General features: G+C 40.8%; 1 protein-coding gene across 3 annotated transcripts; it reads left to right on the top strand.

Annotated features, from left to right (window-relative positions):
- Positions 1–181: 181 nt before the first annotated feature.
- TFR2 (transferrin receptor 2) lies at positions 182–21,869 on the top strand. 3 transcript variants are annotated; one of them, XM_031965325.1, is made up of 19 exons: positions 182–1,654; positions 2,549–2,789; positions 3,132–3,318; positions 12,674–12,814; positions 12,937–13,048; positions 13,305–13,427; positions 14,108–14,227; positions 14,437–14,576; positions 14,900–15,063; positions 15,965–16,084; positions 16,400–16,482; positions 16,570–16,633; positions 16,721–16,788; positions 16,991–17,067; positions 17,246–17,330; positions 17,488–17,715; positions 17,956–18,096; positions 19,727–19,847; positions 21,714–21,869. In XM_031965325.1, the coding sequence occupies exons 1-19, from the start codon at positions 1,622–1,624 to the stop codon at positions 21,824–21,826; spliced, it is 2,361 nt and encodes a 786-aa protein (XP_031821185.1). In that variant the 5' UTR covers positions 182–1,621; the 3' UTR covers positions 21,827–21,869. The 3 variants fall into 3 exon arrangements, with proteins under 3 accessions (XP_031821185.1, XP_031821186.1, XP_031821184.1); XM_031965326.1 differs by having other exon boundaries at positions 19,731–19,847; positions 21,714–21,786; XM_031965324.1 differs by having other exon boundaries at positions 19,727–21,796.
- Positions 21,870–22,210: the final 341 nt, after the last annotated feature.

The following is a 22,210-nucleotide window of genomic DNA, read 5'->3' as shown; positions in this document are numbered from 1 at the left end:
TTGGTGCTTGTTAATCAGTGTTTGACTCTGTGATCCCATTTAGGTTTTTCTTGACCTGAGTGGTCTGCCACTTCTTTCTCTGGCTCATTTTTACAGATGAAAAAAACTGAGGCAAATAGAATTAAGTGACTTGCCCACAGTCATTAAACTAGTAAGTGTCTGAGTTCAGATTTAACTTAGGAAAATAAGTCTTCCATACTCCAGTCTCAGCCCTCTGCCCACATACTATTAGTACTATAGAACTAATATAGTACTATATTATTTCACATTTTATTTTGTTTTGTTTTTACCTTGCCCAGTGTAGATGTGCAACTTTCTGCAATTTCTAGTCTTAGAAAGTTGCATGGAGCACAGAAAAGATTAACTGTTTTGCCCAGGGTCACATAACCAGTATGTCAGCCATATATTTATAAAAGGGCAGGAAATAGTTGGTAAGGAGGGGCCAGTGGCTTCTTCCAAAAGAGATAGAAACCAGACCATCTAATGAAATTGGGAGATGGATGAAGAGACAGAAGGACTTGGACAGAATAAATCAGTAGAAATAAGAAGGAAACTGAGCATCACAACTACCCTGGATGGTAGCAGAAGCAATAATTGCTCTGGCCTAGCCAGACACCATCACGGAGGTGAGTGAATTAGCTGGGCAAATGAGTTTCCATTTCTAAACCCAAGAGAAGTGGAAATGAGGAGAATACTTTTTAGGGGCCCATTTTAAAAGGGGCAAAAAGAGAGCAGGATGAAAAGATCAGAAGAGCATATTCCCCAAACATACCACCCTTCCTGTCCAAGGATTTGGATATCAGAGCACACTCTTCCATCTGTTCACCATGTCACTGTGATATGCAACACAGATACTTATATACCACATAGTTTATCATAAGACAGATCCTCAGTCACTAACCAAACAACCCCTCTGGGGATAGAGATTTGAGACAGAAAAGAGACAGGTTAATGTATAACAGGAAATGGAGTCTCACCCAAGAGAAACTGGAGGCCAGAGTACAGAGAATGCCTGGACTTGGGTAGCTGTAGGGAGGGGGGAAGGCATGTGGCAGGATGGGATGAGGGAGGGAGAGGGTGTTTCTGTGTAGGCCCTAGAGCAGTCTCTTGGATTCCAAAAAAAGCATCAGAAACTTCAAGAAAGAAGAAGTTAGAGCAGGTGGGAAAATTAGTGCATGAGTGTGCCAAGGGTACAAAGAAAGGTGTTAGGTTTAGCTGGCTGAATAGGAGGAGGAAGCCAGATGGAGAAGGGAAAATAGGGGCCAACCTCCTAAATTCACCACATCCCACCCCCCCTCACTCTTCAACCACACTCTCATTTGGGACCCAGAGGTCAAAGTCTGTTCAACCCCAGAAAATTGATTTTACTGCAGAGAAGGGGTGGAGTGGGAGTGGGAGGAGAGAGGGGTGGAGTTTCTTGATGTTTGACTTATTTCCCACCTCACCCCCAAACTCATTTCCCCAGGAACCCAAGGGGAAAGTGTGTGCATAGTGAAAACAACCACAAAGTTGGGGTTAAAGCCCTAGTGAATTGTTTTCTTGAAGAGAGGATCTAGTTGCTAGAGCTAAAGGGGATTTGAGGGCTTGTTCTTGGGCACAACACTGAGAAGACACCAGAGGAATGGAAAGGGTTCGAGGGTTCTTCAGGAAAACGGTAAGACTTTCGGAAACTGGAGAAGAAATGCTATTCCCCAATTCAAACTCACCCCATCCCACAACCTGAAACAATATGCATCCCTATGCCCAATTTGTAGAGTATCTCACCCCTAACTGTCTTTCCTCTGGTGCTTCTGTCTCCTTCCAAATATCTGTCTTCTAGTTCCATAGACTTCTGATAGCCATAAGCTGGGGTATCTTAAGAAAACTAGTTTCAAAGAGTTCTAGAAAGTGGAAGCAATAGGGGAGGGGAAGATGTGGAAGAAAATTTGTTCATAATAAAATAGGATTCTAGAGGCCAGAGAGTGAAAGATAAGGATTAGGAAGGGGTAGGGGTAGTCTGGATAGTAATGGGAAGAGGTTTTGAAGGAAAGTGTCCCTAAGAGAGAGAGATCTTGAGCTCAAGTGTAAGGTCAGGGCACAAGTTAACAGATGAATACAAGGCAGCCTTCAGATTACAGCAAGGGAATAAATGGTACCCCTAGATGCCAGTTTCTGAGAAAGTCTCAGCTGCCTCACCATAGTTATAGCTTTGTGTGCTTTCCCTCAATCTTCTTTGCTCCCTCATTTTCCTGTCCTTCCCTATCTCTCTATCTTTTGTCAACTCTTTGTCTTACTCCAATTCCACCATTATACCTCTTCCTCATTCTTTATCCCTCATTTCTTCTCCTCCCCCAGCCCATTTCCCCCATTTCATCTCCATTGTCTTTTTCCAATTTCCTTTCCTACACCATCCGCCTGTCTTTTTCATCTCCTTATCTTCTCTCATCTCAATGTCCTGTCCCTCATATTCCTCTCTTATGAAATATCCTCTCCTCCCTCAATTCCCCAAAGGCTTTTCCATGGATTTCTATCCATCTATCCACTCATCTCAAGGTCCCTCTGCTCCCAGAATCAAGAGCTGTCCCACCGTTTCTACACCATCTACAAACAAGTAGAAGAGAACCAGGGGAAACAACTGGAGGAAGATGAGAAGCAAGAGGAAGAAGAAGATCCAGCTGCTTTCATCATGAACATGGAGCTAAGGACCACAAACCAAAAGGGGCAAAAGCAGGGGGAATCTGGGAGGCAGAATCTGACCCCCAAGATAATTACCCACTTCATACTCATCAATCTCTTTGTCTTTACTGTGGGTGAGAACACATTTCCTTCTATGGCACTGGGGATGAGTTTGGGAGGTGAGGAGAGGACTTGATGATGGACTGGAGGACTCAGGGAGGAGGATGCTAAATCAGGGATTTGGGAAAAGTTGTAGGTCTGGACTCCCAAGTCCTGAATTGGGAAGAAGTAGAATGAAGAAAGATGAACAAAGAAGGAGTAAATGGTATTGGGGAGGAGCTGATTTCTTGAATGCCTCAGTCTCAGGTGGGTGGAATGAAGGAGGGTAGGATGGCAGGAGCTCAAGTTCTGAGAGAGGAGAGAAAAGAAGAGGAAGCATTAGACGGAAATCAATCACTTGACTTTCCTTATCCCAGCCTTCCTTTTAGCCTACTTTGCCTTTCGGGATTCATGCCATTCTTGTAAGGATTCTGTGTCAGAAGTGAGTGATGAGTTAGGCTATGATCTGAATCCAGACACCAGTGGTTCTAACCTATACTGGGCTGACCTTCGGGAGATGTTCCACAAATACCTGGGTGAGGAGCAACTGAAAAATTCTATCCGGTAAGACCCAGAATTGGATCTTTAGCACTTCAAATAGAATCTTGCACTTCTCCTAGCCAGAGACTCATATCTTTTCTTCCAATGTCATGGTCCTTGTCTCGTTTAACTTCAATTCTTGGTATCCAGGCAGTCCACTTTCCCTCACCTCAGTTAATGTTCACTGAGAAACTGGGTACAATATACTGTGCAATTGCTACAAAGACGCAAATAGTTATAACTTGGCCTCAGGGCTCAGATATCCAGAAAGTACACTGCTTTTGGCCCAGATGACTGCTATCTCCATGAAATAAAATGGCTTCCCATTGCCTATTAGTAACTCCCTTGGAAATGAAAGCTGAATTGCTCCCTTTCCATTTTGACTGCATCTGTGTTTGTGATTGATTTCCTTTTCCCCTTTTCCCTGAATAATACACATATACTATTTTTCCCTACAAATGAAAAGAAAACAAATTACAGCTCAGTTGTGGATAATGATGACAATGATGATAACCATAATAATAACTACTATTTATATAGCACTTTAAGATTTGTAAATCACTTTACAAATATTTCATTTTAATCTCATGAAATCCTGGGAGGTACTTTGCCTGCCTTCATAAAGCTCATAGTCAGTTAACGAGAGTTACATACACATAGGAAAGAAATAATGATTAATAATAAATATAGGAGCTAAATACAGAAAGGAAGTGTTCTGGGGATAAAAGATAGGAATGATCTGAGAGTGGTCAATAAGACTTTATGAAGTTTGGACTCATGGTAGGAATTTAGATAGAGAAGAGAGAAGGCCAAACAACAGAAGTGATAATAGGGTAATCAAAAGAATATAATGGGACTCAGTAAGATGTGTTCAAAAAACTGTGTGGGCCAATTTGGTTGAAGTATAAGATTTACATTACTGGTCATTCAATAATTTCCAAAAAAAAAAACAAAAACAAAAAACAACAATAAAAAAAAGAGAGGGAGAGAGAAAGGCGGTTTAACATGAACACAGCCCTTAGCATGAGAGATGTGGCTCTTGCCTTCATAGTAAAATGGATCTGGTAAGTAGAGAAGGGTGAGGTGACTTATAAGGCAGGCTTTGAAGAGGGTCAGCCCTTTTTTTATGCACTTAAGTTTCCAGGAAACCCTACCAGCATAGTCTGAGAAGAACAAGAAGCTGTGTCTTTAGCCTCCAGGCCATCCTAGTCTTGGGGATAGCTTTCTTGCCTTTTAGGGAAATGACTGGCACAACCTACATGGTAGAATTGATCCTTTCATACAAAGTTAAGGAGTTTGGAAATTGTAAGGCTCTTAGGCAAGAAAATTACTTCACATTGAAGCATACTTTAACTGCTATCTCCTCTGATTGAAGACTTCCAATGAGGAAAAGCTCAACACGTCCTGAGGCAACCTATTTCACATTTGTACAGCTTTAACCATAAGAAATATTTCTCCTGATATGAAACCTTATTTAATTTCTTTAATTTCTTCCTATACATTCCTGGTCTAGCTCTCTGGGGCATACAGGACCTAGCTTACGGCTTTTGAGATTCAGAAGGGACTCCTTAATGTTGGGGGTCCCAGACGAGTGTCATTAGGTATCTCAAAAGAATTTGCAGGCTTGAACCCAAATCCAAGTCAAGAGGCAAAGTTTATTATAATTGTAATGTCAATTGAAGCAGGGCTAAGTTCCAAAAGAATTTAGCAAAGCACCAGGAACAAGGAGACAAATTTATCCAGTTCTTCATGTCACTGATATGCTAATTTTATGGCCTAGAGATAGAACTGAGGAATGGTCTCAGAAATTTGATTATCACAGACCAAAAGATTATGTATCTGACAGTAATGTTTGTAAGACTATTCTAAGATTTTAGAATCATTGACAAACAAATTTAGAACAATAGCACTATAAGGTCAGAGGGCCTCAGGATTCCTATTATATTTACCCTAAATTCTAAGGGAAGAGATATTATTATATTCCTAGGCCAGAAGATTTTTATAATCATTGTCAGATTGTTAGAATAATGACCCCTCTAAGGTCAGGGGTGGGAAGGGGAACCTCAGGAGCACTGATTCTAAAGCTAGAAGACTTTAGAATCCTTGACAGATAAGGTCCTTAAAAGTATTGCTATATTCCTCCTAGAAACTTTACTGTCAGTCTTATCCACACCTTTCAGATGTCTGAAGCTAGCTATCCTGTCTCCCTAAAATCTTCAGTTTAAATATACCTGTCTCTCTGAAATCTTCAGTTTAAATGTTCCCAGTTCTTTCAGCTGTTTCCAGACAATATGGATTCATTAATCTATTTGTCAATTTCTGAATTATCTCCAGCTATTTAATGATCCTCCGTTAACAGTGAGAGCTCTTTTGGTATGGTGGGAAAAGCCTTGGATCTGGGTCAAGTTTTCACTTCAAAATCTTCCCTCAGATATTGATTACTTTTGTCATATGTAAAATTAGGGAGTATAGGTAGCCTTTGAGGTGAGAGAGAGAGAGAGAGAGAGAGAGAGAAAGAGAGAGAGAGAGAGAGAGAGAGAGAGAGAGAGAGAGAGAGAGAGAGAGAGAGATCACCATTGTACATGGCAGTAATGAAATAAGGACCATTTGGTATATATCTGAGTTTTCCTCCTGTCTCTCCCACTCATGATATACAGATTGAATATCCAGGAAAGGGAGAAGCTGAAACAGAAAGACTGAAGTGGAAAGAGCCCAGAGAGTGTAGAACCAATTTTAAGATCAAGTTATTACAGTAGATCCAGGTGCAAAGTGATGAGGACATGAGCTAAGGTAATTGCAGTAGGAAAGAAAAATATGAATAATAAAGAATTTGAAAAAGTAAGATGATAAGAATTGGTAAGAACTTAAATTGGATATAGGAGATGAAAGAGAGGAAAGAATCAAATGTAACTCCTAGGTTTGTAGTCTGGGAAACTAGAAAAAAAAGGGAAGTTAACATTAACAGAAATGAAGTATTTGGGAAGGACACTTGCTTTTCAGAAAAAGTTGAATTTCATTTTGGACATGTTGAGTTTGGGATAATAACTTTAGAAGATGTCATATAAAGGAATAAAGATGTAAACATGATGGTGATGATAGTGATATTTGTCCCACAAATAACTTGAAGATGGATTCTTATGAAATGAATTTAATCATATCACTCAAACAGAGATTTAGTTCTACTTGGACAATTATCATAACTTGCCACAAATTATCCAAACAGTTCCAACTTATAGTCCAGCTTCAAGTGACTCAAAAGAAAAATACTCTATAATCATATTGTCTACAAGAAATTGAGATATAATACTATATATTAATATCCCAAAATATGCTCTGTGTGGATTTAAAAAAAAGAATTAGATATCTATAAGTTTAATAACTGTCTAGGTTAAATTACTGAGTTCACACGTGACTACTCCCAAAAGAACTGGGGTCTGAGCACCTCCCTCCAAAACCCCATTCATCCCAGAAGCCCTTGTAAAGGAAAACTGTCATTCATTGCTCTCCCCTTACTCCCTACCTACTGGGCTCCAATATTATAGTCATAATTTAGGGAAGAGGGGCAGCCTCATTCCACATTCTGAGTGGTCCCATACTCCCACCCTTTGGGTTAATGGACGCATAACCCTGGCTTATCAACAAGTGACTCTGAAGTCATCCAGGATGCAACAATTCACTGCAGGCAAATCAGCACTGCTTCTCTGGCTATAAGGAGGAACATCTTGTTTATTCCTCCTGGAACCTCCAAGGTTCCAGGCAATTGAGATTTGTATCCCTTCTTTCAAGGCAAACCTCTCTCATGCCCAATGACAACTGGATTTGACTGTCTCTCAGTTCTTATGTCTCTGGCAGCAATGGCAGCTCTAGCTGCATGGTCCAGCCTACTTTTTAAAGGACCCTATTAATTTTTATCTTTTTATGACAAGAGAGGGTTATAAAACCAGCTATAAGATTAAGTTATTACAGTAGTCTAGATGCAAGGTGGACCACTCCTTATTCCTCCCATGCTGGACATTTTCACTCAGCTTTCTATGGTTTCATAGATGCAAAGCCCTAGGTGACCAGTTCTCCCAGAAAGACTATATTTTGAAGGAAGAATTACCAAGGTTTGACAACTGATAGAGTCTAATATGTCAAGCGACAAGGAAGAGCCAAATATTACATTTCTTTTTTTTTTTTTTTTTTTTTTTTTTTTGTTAAAATTATCAGGCTAATAGATCATGAGAGAAAGGTTATAAGAATAGCATATTTGTATTTCAGCAATACTTTTAGCAAAAATTTTCATAATATCTTTATGGGCAAGATGTATACTGGTGAAGGTTAGGACTGGAAACTGAGTGATATCAATAATTTTCTTAAAAGAAAAAAAAAATTCCAGAAGAATTGAGCAAAAGGACTTGTAGATCTTTAACATAGAGAAGATTTAGAGCTTGGGACCCCGGGATACCAACAATTTCCATGTACTTGTAGGACTTTCCAGGCATGAAGGTCAGTCTGTGGGAAGGTATGTAGTGATATATGTAAGGAACAGTAGGAAGGATTTGATTGGGCAGTGGAGTTCATGAAGGAGTAGGAAAGGTAAATTAGAGTCAGGTGGTAAAGGGCTTTAACTATCAAAGAGGGGAGTCTGAATTTGGCTTAGAGGTAATAGTAAACTGGAGTTTACTAAGCAGGGAAATGGCCTGTTCTTTAGAAGTGTCAGTTTGTGGCTATGTGAAAGACAGAAGAAAGAGAGGAGAGACCAGAAGCTACTGACATGATGACATTAGCACCACTGGCACTGGCAGAACTTTAGCTAAAGGATAAGCTTAACAATATGTAATATCATATTTCCATAAAGATTTCTAAGATTTATTAAGGCACTTTCCTATTAACAATTCTGTGAAGGATTCTGAGCAAGCTGCTCTCATTTTTAAGTGAGAAAACTGAGAACTCTGGTTAAAAGACATGCCTAACATTCATGGTTAGCAAGATAGAACCAAACTCATACTCAGTTCTCCTGTGGCCAGATCTTATGTTTTTCCACTATACCTCAATGCCAAGGAACATTGTGTAGCCCCAAGAAATGAAGAACCATTCATAAAGTCGTGGGAATCCAGAAGCATATTGATATAATCCAATATAATAATTATATCAATATGTAATTGATATGATATTGTTAATCATTTCGGATTCTTCATGACCCCACTTGGGGATTTTCTTGGAAAAGATATTGGAATGGTTTGCTATTTTCTTCTCCAGTTCATTTTACAGATGAGGAAACAGACTAACATGGTTAAGCAATTTGCCCAAGATCACACAGCTAATAAGTGTTTGAGGTAGAGCCAAATTTGAACTCAGAAAGATGAGTCTTCTTGATTCTAGGTCAGGCACTTTGCCACCTAGCTATCCTATAACGATAATAGCTAGCATTTATGTAGTGTTTTATGGTTTTCTAATCTCTTTTCAAATCTTTTGAGCCTTATAACAACCCTAGGTGCTAATGGATTACCCCCATTTTACAGATGAGGAAAGTGAGACAGTGTTTTTAACTATCCTAAGTTACATAGATAGTGTATCTGTGCCCAAAGCTGAATTTGAACTTAGGTCTTCCTGACTTCAGGTCCTCCTACGTTGCCTATCATATTGGGGGAGTTCCAAGAGACCCAAAGGAAGGATGGCAAAGCAACAGGAAGTCTCCCTCATGAAAACAAAAAATCTGGCATTCAAGAATCATATTAGGTTGTGCTAGATAAATTCAAGCAATAAAAAGATTGAAAAAACTAGAATTTGATTCCTTTAAGGAAAGCTTATCAGGCTATATAATATAATTTGTTCAGCTACTTCCCACTGACGCAAAAAAAATTTTACTTGAAATGATTCCCTCCTGTTGTGATTCTTCCTCTTAACTTTCTTCTCTCAGTATTCACCTGTTTCTAATAGGTTTAATGTAGTCTATGCTAACTTCTTTGTGTATGATGTGTTCAGTCCTCCTTTGTCAGGTTCAGATAAGAGTGAGGTTTATCTGATGCCTACTGCTTCCCGTAACCCTTTCTCCATTTTTCTCATATATCCTAGTCATGAGAAACTTCAAGTACCACTTCATTCTTTCTCCTTTCTATATGAATATATTCCTTTTACTTTCCTCTTTCTTCCACCTATTAAAATCTTAAAGGGGAATCAGAAAAGGCTTCCTGTATCACATGAAATTTTAAGTCGGTCTGAAGACCAAAAGGTGGAGATGAGGAAGGAGAGCAATCCAGGCATGATAGATGTCTAATGAAAATGTCAATCAGGAAATTGAATTTCCTGTTTAAGGAACAATAAGAAGACTAGTATCATTAGTGACATGTAGATAGAGCCCCAGGCCTGAGGTTAGAAAAATTCTTTTTCTTGAGTTCAAATCAGGCCTCAGACACTTATCTATGTGACCCTGAGCAAGTCACTTAACTCTGTTAGCCTCAGGCTCCTCATTTGTAAAGTAAGCTGGAGAAGGTAGTGGCAAATCACTTCAGTATCTTTGCCAAGAAAACTCCAAATGGGGTCATGAAGAGTCGGCCACAACTGAAATGACTGAACAACAAATCGCTGGAATGTAGAGTATGGAGTGGGTGGGATAGCCTGGGAAGAGAAGAAAGTCAAGGGGCAAAAAGAAGATTTGATACTTCTCTATCCTGAGTTTGTTGAGTAGAGGGGAGTGTCATGGTCAGACCTATGATTTAAGATCACTTTAACAGCTGAGTGGAGAATGGACTGGAGTGGAGTAAGACTTATGACAGGCAGATCAACCAGCAGACTATTGCAGTAGTTCAAGTGGAAGGTGATAAAGGCCTGTATCAGGGTGTCTCAGAGAAGAGAAAGAAAGCATATGAGAAATGTTACAAAGATAAAATCAAAAGTAGACCATTCCCTATAGGGATGACAGAGGATAAAGAGTTGAGGATGACACCTAGGTTTTAGATCTGGGAGTTGAAAAGATGTTTTGTTTACCTAAATAAGATTGAGTTTCGATGGTGTCTCCTTTCCTATTATCCATAGAACTTCTGGCTGTCTTTTGTGCAGATTTGGGATAGAAGTAACATATTGGATTTTTTTTTTTTATCATCATGCCATCTGGTATAATTTTTAGGTTTGAAATAGGTATGTGGGAACTGGGCTGCTTGTCTCTGTTCTGGCAGTCATTTTGATTTGAAGTACCCCTCTTTATAAAAATGGGGAAAATTGAAGCCCAGAAATGTTAAAATGAATTATTTAAGGTTTCATGGGTCATATAAATAGTATAAGTGTTTGCGCAGTATTTGAAATGAAGTCTCCTCACTTTATAGTCAACATCCTTTCTACAATGTGATTGAGATAGAACCCTGGGCACCAATATCAGGGAATGATGATGGAATCTTGAAGATCAAAAAATTCTTAGATCAAAAAACTGTACTCTGGACCTCACAAAGAATACCCTCTATGATTTCTATAACTAGTAATCTTCCAGCTTTCACAAGAAGACCTCTAGGGGAGTTTACTGTCTTATTAGAAAGGTAGAAAAGAAGGGAACTTAACATTTATTAGGTACCTACCACAATATGTATGTAGCACTGTGCTATGTGTTTTGGAAATATATCATTTGATTTGAAGTAGGTATTATTATCTTACATTTTGGAAAATGAAACAGTATGTGACTTACCAAGGGTCACACAGCTAGGAAGAATCTGAGTCCAGCTATGAAGGTCTTCCTGATTCTAGTTCCTACCTCCACTAGTTGCCTTTAGGTGACTTGCATAGGATGGAAGTAGGATTGCTAATAGCACTAAGAATTGAACCTTAATCTCCAGACATCTTGCCCCCATTCCTGCAAACCAGCCTTCTTTTTACTGTATTGTTCTGTAGGTTGGATTTTCTGGGGGTCTGGGGAACACAGTGTGATATGGTGAAGATAATTCTTGAACTATTGTCTCCAAATGAAGCCTACTCCATCATGAGGAATCTGTCATCTTCAAAACCTTCCTGACTTGCTTTGGATATGGGCACTGCCTCCTAAAAGAAGTGTGTACAGTCACTAACCCTCTTCATAATTTCATCTCTATCCCAAACTGACTTTTAGTTTTTTCCTATGGGCCAGACTAGGTCAATCTGCTAGCAGGAATACTGCTCCAGCTGTTCAGGGATGCTGTGCCTTATGATGGAAGAAAAGTTCAGTCACATTAGTGACACAGCCAGGACTACAACTCTTTACTCATAATCTCCTACTAGGAGAGGCAGCCAGGTGGCACAGTAGATAGATTCCCAAGCCTACAGTCAGGAAGTTTTAAATTCAAATCCACTTTACTACCTGTTTGCCTCAATTTCCTCTTCTGCAAAATAGGTATGATATCAGCACTTACCAAATGAGATAATTTTTGTATTGTGGCTGGCACATAGTAGATGCTTAATGAGTGCTTATTTTCTTCCTTCTGTCAGAGAGCTAAACAATGGAAGATATAGGAAGGCAGCTTTGGGCCCACTATAAGGACAAAATTCTAAGGATTAGAGCTGTGCAACAACAGAATGGGTTGATTTCACTGTGATGTTTCTATTACTAGAAGTATTCAAGCAAAAATATATCACTTATCTAGGAAGTTGTAGAATGAGTCTTTGCACTGGGTAGAAAGTTGACCTCTAAGATCCTTTTCTTACTCTCATCCATCTGTGAAGTGGAAATAATATTTGCAATAATCTCCTGGTTTGCTGTGAGAAAGGTGCTTTATAAATCTTAAAGCAATATGTAAATGTGAATGACTATTATAATTATGACATATCTAAAACTGAGGATTTGAAAAGAGATAACAGAAATGGATGACAACTTTCTGAGGCTATAAATTACATTAATTAATTAATTAGTGTATGGATTTCCCCACATCAATGAAATCCCAAGTCTGAAAACCCTTCTCCCCCATGGGGGAAAAAATACTTGCAGTTTCAAGCACAAAAAAGTATGGTGGCTCTATTATCAGAAGAGGGAAGTCAGGAGGAGGTTTCAAGTCATATTCAGTTTGAGGAAGTTGCAGCTCATTCAAAGGATATCTAGTAGTTGGAGTTACAGGACTGGAAAGACTCAGAAAATGTAGATTTGGAAGATGAGCATTAGAGGGGCAGTTTTTGTTGAATGGTGAATAGAGGAGTAAATGACATGATGGTATTGTGGAGAGCCAAAGGATGGGAGGAAATTTTGTTTTGGAGTTGAGGAGATCTGAGAATGTTTAATGGTGAAAGAAAAGGAGTGGAAATTGAAAAGAACTGAGAAAGGGAGTGATTTAGCACAAAAGAACTCACATTTCTTTATAAGAAGCAGATATCTAATCCTTTAATGATCATCCTTCACCCAGAATCCAAATGTCCTTCCCTTCAGCCTCCTTTTCTCCCCAAACAGAAGTATCAGCCTGATGGATCGATTCTCAGGTTCCCCTGGAATGACTACTCTTTCTCACCAAATCCGAGATATGTTCTCCCAGCAGAAGCTAGACCATGTGTGGATGGATACCCATTATGTGGGGCTGCAGTTTCCAGACCCGTGAGTTGGGAGGGTGTTAGACCTGATCACCTTTGCTCTGAAAGAAAATATAATCTGGTAGAACATGGGGACTAGGTAGAGGGTGAGGGATGGGAGAATTTCTGACTTTTTTCTTTTTGCAGGATGCGGCCAAATACACTGCATTGGGTTGATGAGTCTGGCAATGTTTTGGGAGAGTTACATTTGGAGGATCCTGATGTCTATTGTCCCTACAGTGCCCAAGGCAGTGCTATTGTAAGGGGATTTCCAGGGGCCCAGATGTTTTTTTCCAGCCCCACCTACATCCCTTTAGTTTCCACAGATTCAGACAAACTTGTTCTCTAGACTACCTACCCCTCTCTTGGTGCCCTTTGGCCTCTTTTGGACCCAGAAGTACTATCCTCTAGTTCTACACCCTTCTAATAATTCCTTATACGAGGGCCAGGCTCAGGGTGGAGGTGGGAGAGGAAGCTATTGACTTGGTTGCTGTCTGTCTTTCTGGACTCTGTAGGGAGGACTCATCTATGCCAACTATGGGAGACTGAAGGATATGGAAGCTCTCCAAGAGAAGAATTTGGACCCCAAGGGTCATCTGCTACTGGTGCGAATAGGACATGTTAGCTTTGCAGAAAAGGTGAGGGACCTCTCTGGGACAGTGAAGACTGAAAAGGGAGGACAAAACCAGGCAACAGAGACAGACAACACAATCCTACCAGTTTCTACTCCTTCCCAACAAGTTTGCCAGAATTAGAGCTCTTATCATAGAAAGCTAGTAGAAAGTAGAGGGTGGAAAGAAATAGGAAAGAACCTTGGACTTGGAATCAATAGACTTAGATTTGAGTTTTTGACTATCACTCACCAGTTGTGTGAATTTAGAGAAATCTAAGTTCTAATCTCTTTGAACTTCAATATCCTCCTCTGTTAATGAAGAATAACAACAGTCCTCACAGATTTCTCAGGATTGCAGATGTGAAAACACTCTATAACCTTAAAGTGCTGCATAATGTGAGCTATTATTGATTATTGTTTTTATTAGGAAGTAGGCAATGGAAGGAAAATAGAAGCAATCAAAAAAAAATCTCTTTAGAAAGAGGAAATAACTTATGAAGAAACAGGGAAGTAGTGGCTGTTTTGGAAGTAGGAACCATATAAAGAAACTGGAAATAGATTTTGGAGAAATAAATGTGAGGAGTACAGGAAACAGGATGTAGATTCTTGAGGTTCAGAAATAGCAAGGATTCAGGAGGATTTGAGGACTGGGAATTTGGATGCAAGCTGATTTAGGAAAATGATGTTGCCTGACTTTTATACTAGGTATCGAATGCTGAGGCCTTTGGGGCTCTGGGTGTCCTCATTTACCCAGATCCTGCTGACATACAACCAGATCCTCACAGGAAACTAAGGTTGTCTGACCACACAGCTGTGTATGGACATGTGAGTCTGGTACCTGGGAATCTTGCTTTTCAGGATCCTGACATCATCAGAAAGGAAGACCAGGCATGAGGTCAAGTCCAATACTATCTAGATTCTATGATTTATGTAGGAAGAGGACGGGATGGGGAATGGGAACAGGGAGATAAATATAGGGATGATGCTCAGCTGTGTTTCTATACTTGTCAGATATGCCCCAACTCCCCCAACAGGTTCACTTAGGAACAGGGGACCCCTATACTCCTGGCTTCCCCTCCTTTAATCAAACCCAGTTCCCACCTGTGGAATCCTCTGGCCTCCCTAGTATCCCAGTACAACCCATCAGTGCCAACATCACTGCACAGCTGCTAGGGTGAGTAAGGGAAAGGCAGGGAGGGAAAAAAAGCCTTGATTTCTGCTTGGTCACAAGGATGACAAGACCCAAAGACAGAAAACCCCTGTCTTTTCTATTTTTCTCTTCTTCTCAGTCCCATCCCATCCCCATTTACCCCTTTGTGTCCCTTTCTCTCTCTCATTTCTATTTCCCTCTTTACCTCATCTCTGCCACCCTCTCAATCTTCAGCTCCTAGAAACAAAATCTCTGTGACAGGTCTATGACCTTTTCCCTCAACCCTGTTATTTCCCTGGTCCTGTTCTAGAGCTGTCTTGTCTCCCTGACTTAGTTCATGCTCCTAGGAAGCTGTCAGGCCCCAGGGCCCCCCAAGAATGGAAAGGGACTCTTTCTGACACTCCATACCGACTGGGCCCTGGACCAACTTTGCGCCTTGCTGTCAACAATCATCAAACCTCAACTCCCATTATCAGCATCTTCGGCTGCATTGACGGTCACTCAGAGCCTGGTAGGAGATGTGGGCTTTGGTTTAAATTCAACTTCTAATTTGCTCTTAAATATATGTGTTACCTATGCAAGATATATATATATATATATATATATATATATATATATATATATATGGATTGTCTAAACAGATGTTCTGAGGAAGGCACTGATATAATCTGAAGTCTGGACTATCTATGAAGGGGAAAAGGAAATAGTAGGAGGTAGACAAACTTCAGAACACATCATGGCTACTTGGCATTCTTTTTATTGGTCTTCAAAAGGGGTATCAAACTAGAATTATATTTATCTGTCCCATTACATTATTGGTTTACGAATATATAGATTCAGAACAAAGCTACTTTCCTAGCTACTGCACCTTAAATTGGAGGAAATTGTTCCAAGCTCATGTCTACCATCTTCCCCTTTTCTCATTAAATTCTACTTAAAAGTAGAATTCTCCTATAAAAGAGCATCACAAACAGAAAACAATGAATAAACCCATTTTCCCCAAGTAGAGGGCAAATAGAAATTAGGGTATTTATATAATTTTAAATATAAGGGAAATGCACAAAAATGGCTCTTTATATGGTAGTGAGATGAGGTCATAGTTCAACCAAGAGAGAGGTTCTGATTTCACACAAGGGAAAATTCTTGCTCCAGCTGCTCCCTCCTCCCCAAAGCTGGAGTCAATCAGCTGAGGAGCTGATCTTCCCTAAGTCTCTCTTTCTGTTTGAAGTTGGTCCCCCAAAAGATTTTAAAACCATTGCTCTTCCCCTGTCTGTGTGTATTTCTGTATGTCACATTGGAGGACAACTGAAAAAAACCAAAACAAAACAACCTAGCTGTTCTTTCTTAGGTAGTATTAAAGATTCAGATCTAATCCCTTTACTTCACACTTTTACTCTTTGTTCCTGCCCCAGATCATTACATTGTCATTGGGGCCCAGAGAGATGCCTGGGGTCCAGGGGCAGCCAAGTCTGCTGTGGGCACAGCCATCCTGCTGGAGCTGGTGCGCATCTTTTCTACCATGGTGAGGAATGGTAAGGCCAGGGCCAAGATACTAGGATCATGGAGGAAGAAAGAGAGGGGAGGTTCAGGAATGAAAAGTTTTGAGGGTCCTACGAGGAGGTCTAAGGACAGAATTGAGTGAGGCAAGAAAGAGGGCTTGGAGGTCTGGTTCAGGGAACAATTAGGGGGAAAAAAGTTAGGATCAGGGGTTGGAAAGGGAGGTGAAAATACATGGGAGTAAGTGAAGAATTAAAAGCAGGACAAAGTGATAAGTCTAGGAGTGGCCAGTTAAATAAGGATGAGAAAGGTAATTACTCTTCCTCATCCCTTTCCTTCCCAATCATCAGGTTTTCAGCCTCGACGAAGTCTGCTTTTTGTCAGCTGGGATGGTGGTGACTTTGGGAATGTGGGAGTCACTGAATGGCTGGAGGTAATGAGCCAGAAATTGAGAGAATCTGGGGTGGGCATAGTCCTGGGTGCTAAGTAGGGCTTATCCTTAATTTTCTCTTTCCTTCAGGGCTACCTCACCATGTTACACCTTAAAGCTGCTGTCTATGTGAGCCTGGACAATGCTGTGCTTGGTGAGCTGAGACCTAAGCTTCCCATGGAAAAAGTTAGGACTTGAGACCTGAATTTAGTTGTCTTCACCTCTCCACTTCTCTCGTCAGGGGATGACCAGTTCCATGTGAAAACCAGCCCTCTTCTCACCAGCCTCATTGAGAGCATCCTAAAGCAGGTGTGAGTCCTAAGAAGACACAGATCTATAGATTATTAAATCTGAAAGAAACACTAGAGGATTTGAGAAGTGACTTGTCCAATGCCATAGAGGCTAGAGAAAACAAAAGGAAAAACCCAGGGAAAAAAAAGGGGAGGGGGGTTGTTCAGAGGTCTAGGTAAAGTATCATTGAAGTTTTTTCCTCTAACCTCTCCTGATCCAGGTGGATTCTCCCAACTATAGTGGTCAAACCCTCTATGATCAGGTGGTGGTTCCAGGCCAGAACTGGAAAGCTGAAGTGTAAGTAACAGACTTCCAGGGGATAGGATGTTCAAGTCTGTAATGGAAAGGGAGGGCAAGGAGAGGGGCTGATCTTCCTGGTAATAGAAGTGCTGATATCCTACTGGGACCTGGAAAAATCTGATCAAGTAAGTGTTTTCCATTGTTGGATACTCTCGATCATGCCTCCCATCCTTAGGATCCAGCCTCTGCCCATGGATAGCAGTGCTTACTCCTTTACAGCCTTTGGAGGGGTCCCTGCTATTGAGTTCTCATTCATTGAGGTAAGCCTTATTTCAACCCCCCCCCTACAACTATGTCCCCTCTGTCACAACCCCATAATTCCAACCTTACCTCCATTCCATATCTTAGATTCATGGTCCTATCAAAACTCTACCCTAGCTGTTATGGACCTTGTTCTTCCCTATCTTTTGTCATCAGGAGGGCCCAGCTTACCCCTTCCTGAACACTAAAGAAGATACATATAAGAATCTGCATGGAGCATTGCAAGGACGGCTGCCAGCTGTGACCCGGACTATGGCCATGGTGGTAGGTCAACTACTCATCCGGCTCAGCCATGATCACCTGCTTCCCTTAGACTTTGGCTGCTATGGTGATGTCATCTTGAAGCACATTGGCAGACTCAATGAGTTCTCTGGAGATCTCAAGGTTAGAACCTAGATATCAGTCCCTAGCCATTGTTGAGATTTCTTGACTGAATCCTGTATTTCCAACTCTCAGTCCCTAGGGGACTTGGTCCTGCCCCTATTTCTATTTATTTTCATTTTTCTGAGCCTGTGTCCTTATCCCCTGCCTTTATCTTCTCTATTTCTTAAAGTCCCTAAATTATACTTCCAATTTCCTTCCTTAGCACCCTGGTACTATTCTTAGTCCCTTTCTACTCTCTAGGCCCGGGGCCTGACCCTGCAGTGGATCTACTCAGCACGAGGAGACTACATCCGGTCAGCTGAGAAGCTGCAAAAGGAGATCCACAGTTCAGAGGAGACCAATGAAAGATTGATTCGAATGTACAACGTCCGAATCATGAGAGTGAGTCAGACTCACATGTTAGCCTTATCCTAATTACTGAAATAGACAGCCTCAACCTCAGCAACTTCAGTTAGCAGTATTATTCCTTGACTGTTATTGCTTCTCTTCTCTGCTTTTGGGTCTTACATCCCAAGTCTCTTCTGACTTTTTCCTATCTTCATTTTCTTTCTTGTGCCTAACTCCAATCCTACCACTATCACTTCCCTGTTTTGTTTCCTACTTTTATCTCCCCTCTCCTTTCCCATCTCTTCTCCAATTCTTTTATTTTTCCTCCTTCCCTTCTTGCTTATCTTTCTTCTCTCCTACCTGGGATCACTAGGAAAGAATGAACAAAGAGAAGAGGGTCAAGGATTAAAGTATTGAGATTTGGGGAATGTCCAGATTTGACAGGGATTAAATTATCAAAGTAGAGAGAATATTACAAAAAAGAATCAGGGAAAGACACCTACCCTTAGGCAGGAGAAAACTAAAGAATTAAAGAAGAAAATCAGGAGAGAATAATGCCAAAGAAACCAATACATTGGAATTCAAAGAGGATAAGGAATGAGAAAAGGCCATTGGATTTTGCAGTCTTTCAGGGAAGAACTGGTTAGAAGACTAATGGGGGTTGAGCTACGGTTAATGAGGGTTGCCCTGGAAAGCTCAGATCGTTTAAGGATGTGGAGGGGGACATTAAATGGAATTGGGAAGTGTTAATGAGGAAAATGAGAGAGAGGGTCAGAGTAGCTATAGAAACAAATGGGGAAGTGAGAAGTACTAGATTTCCTATGTGACACCAGACAAATCTTTTTACCTCTCTGGCTTCTTCATTTAAAAAAAAAAAGGGGGTGGGGGGGATTCATCTAGATGATCAATGATTCTTTCCAGATCTAAATTCTAAAAAAAAAACTTGGGAAAGCATAAAGAGCTGTAGGGAATGAGGAAAGTACTGGAAGGAGTTGGGAAAACTAGGCAAAAGGAAAATGACTAGTGTTGAGGTCTAGATTTGACGTACCTAAATGAAATTAGGGTTTAGTTGAGGTCTAGTGGCAGGTTTGGGGTACAGGAAGTCAAGCAAAGCTCCTCTGCAACCCCCTTGGATTCGGGCAAGGATACTGCAGTAAATGAGGTCTAGTAACAGCGGGAGTCCCCTGTAAAGGCATTTATTGGCCCGAAAGCTAGATTGATAAAAGAGGTTTATTATTGGGTTTGGAAGCAAGGTTAAAGCATATTTAAGGAAATAGGCAGGTGAAGGTAGAGATAAGGAGGGCACCAGACAGAGGGCCCAGTGAACAAAGGGTCCTGACATGGCGAGCATGTTTGGGACCTCTGCAAACAGGGAGTCCCAGCTGTCCCTTTTATAATGGGAGATTTAGCTCGAGGGGCTTTTGGGTGTAGCCCCAAAATTGGCTCAGATTCGGCTGGGGGCTGGGACAGGCCCGGATCTTCTATTGGAATACAAAGGGACCAGAATTTGTGAGATTAACTAGGGGGGGGTTGGGAATCACAAAGAAAGGAATCTTTCCCACTTCAACTAGGAATGCCTGAGGGGGACTGAAGTTGTGGTATTGATGGGGTGGTTAAAGTAGGGTTCAAGAAGAAAAATGATTCTCTGCTTTCTCCCTGACCAATCTCTATTCCCTTGTGGCAGGTAGAATTCTACTTCCTGTCCCAGTATGTGTCACCAGCAATCTACCCATTCCGCCACATCTTCCTTGGTCAAGGAGACCACACTCTGAGGGCCTTGCTTGAGCACCTGCAGCTCCTGAGGGGTAAGAAGGCTGGGGCTGGCTCCCTAACATATTCAAGATCTCATTTTGAAGAGGGCCTATTTCGCCGCCAGCTGGCTCTGCTCACTTGGACGGTGCAGGGAGCAGCTAATGCCCTCAGTGGAGATGTCTGGAACATTGATTAATAACTTGTGAAGATGAAGGATCACAGCACTCAGTCTTGTATATCTCCCTTTCTCAGGACCATCCATTTTCTAGACTTATTCTCAAACCTTCACAGAGTCTCCTTTTCTTACACATCCTTTTCCGTTAAGTTCCAGGATGCTAGCCTGCTAGTTAGCTGCTGATCCCAATTCTTATTTTACCCCTTTCTTTTTTAATGGATACCCCTGTTTATAGTGTAAGAGAGAGCAATAATATGTGATGATAATACAGTTGACAGCAATATTTGCTCATTCTTATGACCACTTTCCTTTTCCCAAGTCCTTGACTTCACCCCCCCAAAAAAAAATCAGAGGAAGAAGATTCAATGTCCAACTTGAAATCCTGTTTTTGTGCACTGGACCTTCTTTCTCTTGAGCTTGGAGGTCCAGGTCTGCCAACACTTTTCTGATGGAGAGAATCTGAGGATAGTCCTGTCTTTCCAGAGAAATCACTTTCCTGGCTTGGTTAGAGCTCTCCCAACAAGCCCTCTTTTCTCCTACCCACCTTCATTCCTTGCCTTAGGAAGCATTTCTACGTTTAATTCCATGGACCTATTCAATGACTGAGGATTTAAAAAAAATATTCTACTAAAAATCACAACACTGACAAAAGCCTAGAATAGGGGAGGGAGCAGGGCAACTAAGGAAGTGTCTTTCCTTTTTTATCCCAGTGACTATTGTGATTAATGTCTGTCTGTTTTATACATGTGTACACCTAGGTAACAAAATTGGCCATGAATAGCCCTCAAACAAAAGGCTATTATTATCAATTCAATTTCAATGAAAGCTTAGTAAGCCATATGCCTGGGGATAACAAAAAGAAGAATCCCTAGTCTGTACTCCAGGCATGATTTGGACAGAAATCCTTCTTGTGAAGCTTTGCCTCTAATGGGAAAGAGGTTTGGCTCCCTTTTCTCATCAAGGGTTTCCTCCAAAAGGGGAAGTTTAAAAAAAAGAATACTCAGTTACAATATGAACTGGGTAATTAAATCCTTTGGTCCCATATAAAAGAAATGTTAAACATTTTAAAAAGGTTTTTTTGCATTTAACAAAAAGAATTAAAACAGGATTCTGTAAAAACTTAGAGCTACTATTAAAATCTGCTGAGAGGCTGAAACTGTAATACCAGAGAAACTGAGGCAAGATAGAGATTAGAAAGATTTTAATATTTTATTTGAGAGGGAGAGATTGTGCTGGGGGCAAAATAGGATCCATGTTGCTCCAGGACTCGATTGGACATCTCAAAGAATCCAGCAAGGAATGAAGAATTCCAGGGATTCTTATAGGGCTCCAGCAATCATTGGAAAAAAGCAGGGTGTGGTTAGAGCTCTGTTGAATGGAAACTTATAGGAATGGACCATAATTCAGTTCTGACAGGTGAGGGATGAAGACCATAAATTCTGATAAGTTAGAAGGATCTAGAAGCCAGAATGTCTGGTTCTGAGAGTCCCACCATCTGCACTTTATGGCTCTATGGAATAATAGTAGTCAGGGCTAGTTATTTCTGTCCTAATTTATATCAGTTTTAATAGTCAGGAAGGGGGTTTGCCATTGAGGCAGAACAATTCAGGGAAACTGAAGTAGAACAATTTAGGGAAACTGAGGCAGAACAATTAAAGGAAACTGTGGGATAACATTTCCTAACCTCAGAAGGAAGAAAACAGGTTTTTAGGACTGTTAACTATGCTTTTTTTCTTTTCTTTAGGGCCACAAGGTGGCACAGTGAATAAAACATCCACCTCTATTTTCCCCAACCATTCATACCCACACCCTAGTTTGGGAGGCTTGAGTTTAAATTCAACCTCAGACACTTACTAGATGTGGGACCCTGGGCAAGTCAGTTTACCTTGTTTGCCTCAGTTTACCCATCTATAAAATGAACTGGAGAAGAAAACGGCAAAGCCACTCAGCATCTTTGCCAAGAAAACCCCAAATGGAGTCACAGATATAACCAAACAATTGTACATTTTACTTTTACTTAGTATTATCTCCTCAAAACTGCCAAAAAGGGCCAATTTTCTCTAAGAGAGCTAAAGAGGTTGCCCTGGACTCTGCCCTTACTATCATTCAGTTCCACCTCATTGACTCAGGAACTCTATCATTCAGAAGATTACCTCTGAGCCATTGTGGGATAAATATTTGCTTTGCCTAAAACCAGATAAGAATACACATACAAAAGCAGTCTAAACCCAGGATTAGGTA

Source organism: Sarcophilus harrisii, chromosome 4 (genome assembly GCF_902635505.1).
Source record: "Sarcophilus harrisii chromosome 4, mSarHar1.11, whole genome shotgun sequence".
Classification (NCBI taxonomy): domain Eukaryota; kingdom Metazoa; phylum Chordata; class Mammalia; order Dasyuromorphia; family Dasyuridae; genus Sarcophilus; species Sarcophilus harrisii.
The sequence above is the reverse complement of the archived record's forward strand: the minus strand, read 5'-3'. Positions and strand labels throughout refer to the sequence as shown.

Coding starts and splice junctions, on each gene's coding strand:
- TFR2 (XM_031965324.1), top strand. CDS start 1,622: ATGGAAAGGGTTCGAGGGTTCTTCAGGAAAACG. Junction 3,319..12,673: donor CAACTGAAAAATTCTATCCG/GTAAGACCCAGA, acceptor CTCCCCAAACAG/AAGTATCAGCCTGATGGATC. Junction 12,815..12,936: donor GGGCTGCAGTTTCCAGACCC/GTGAGTTGGGAG, acceptor TTCTTTTTGCAG/GATGCGGCCAAATACACTGC.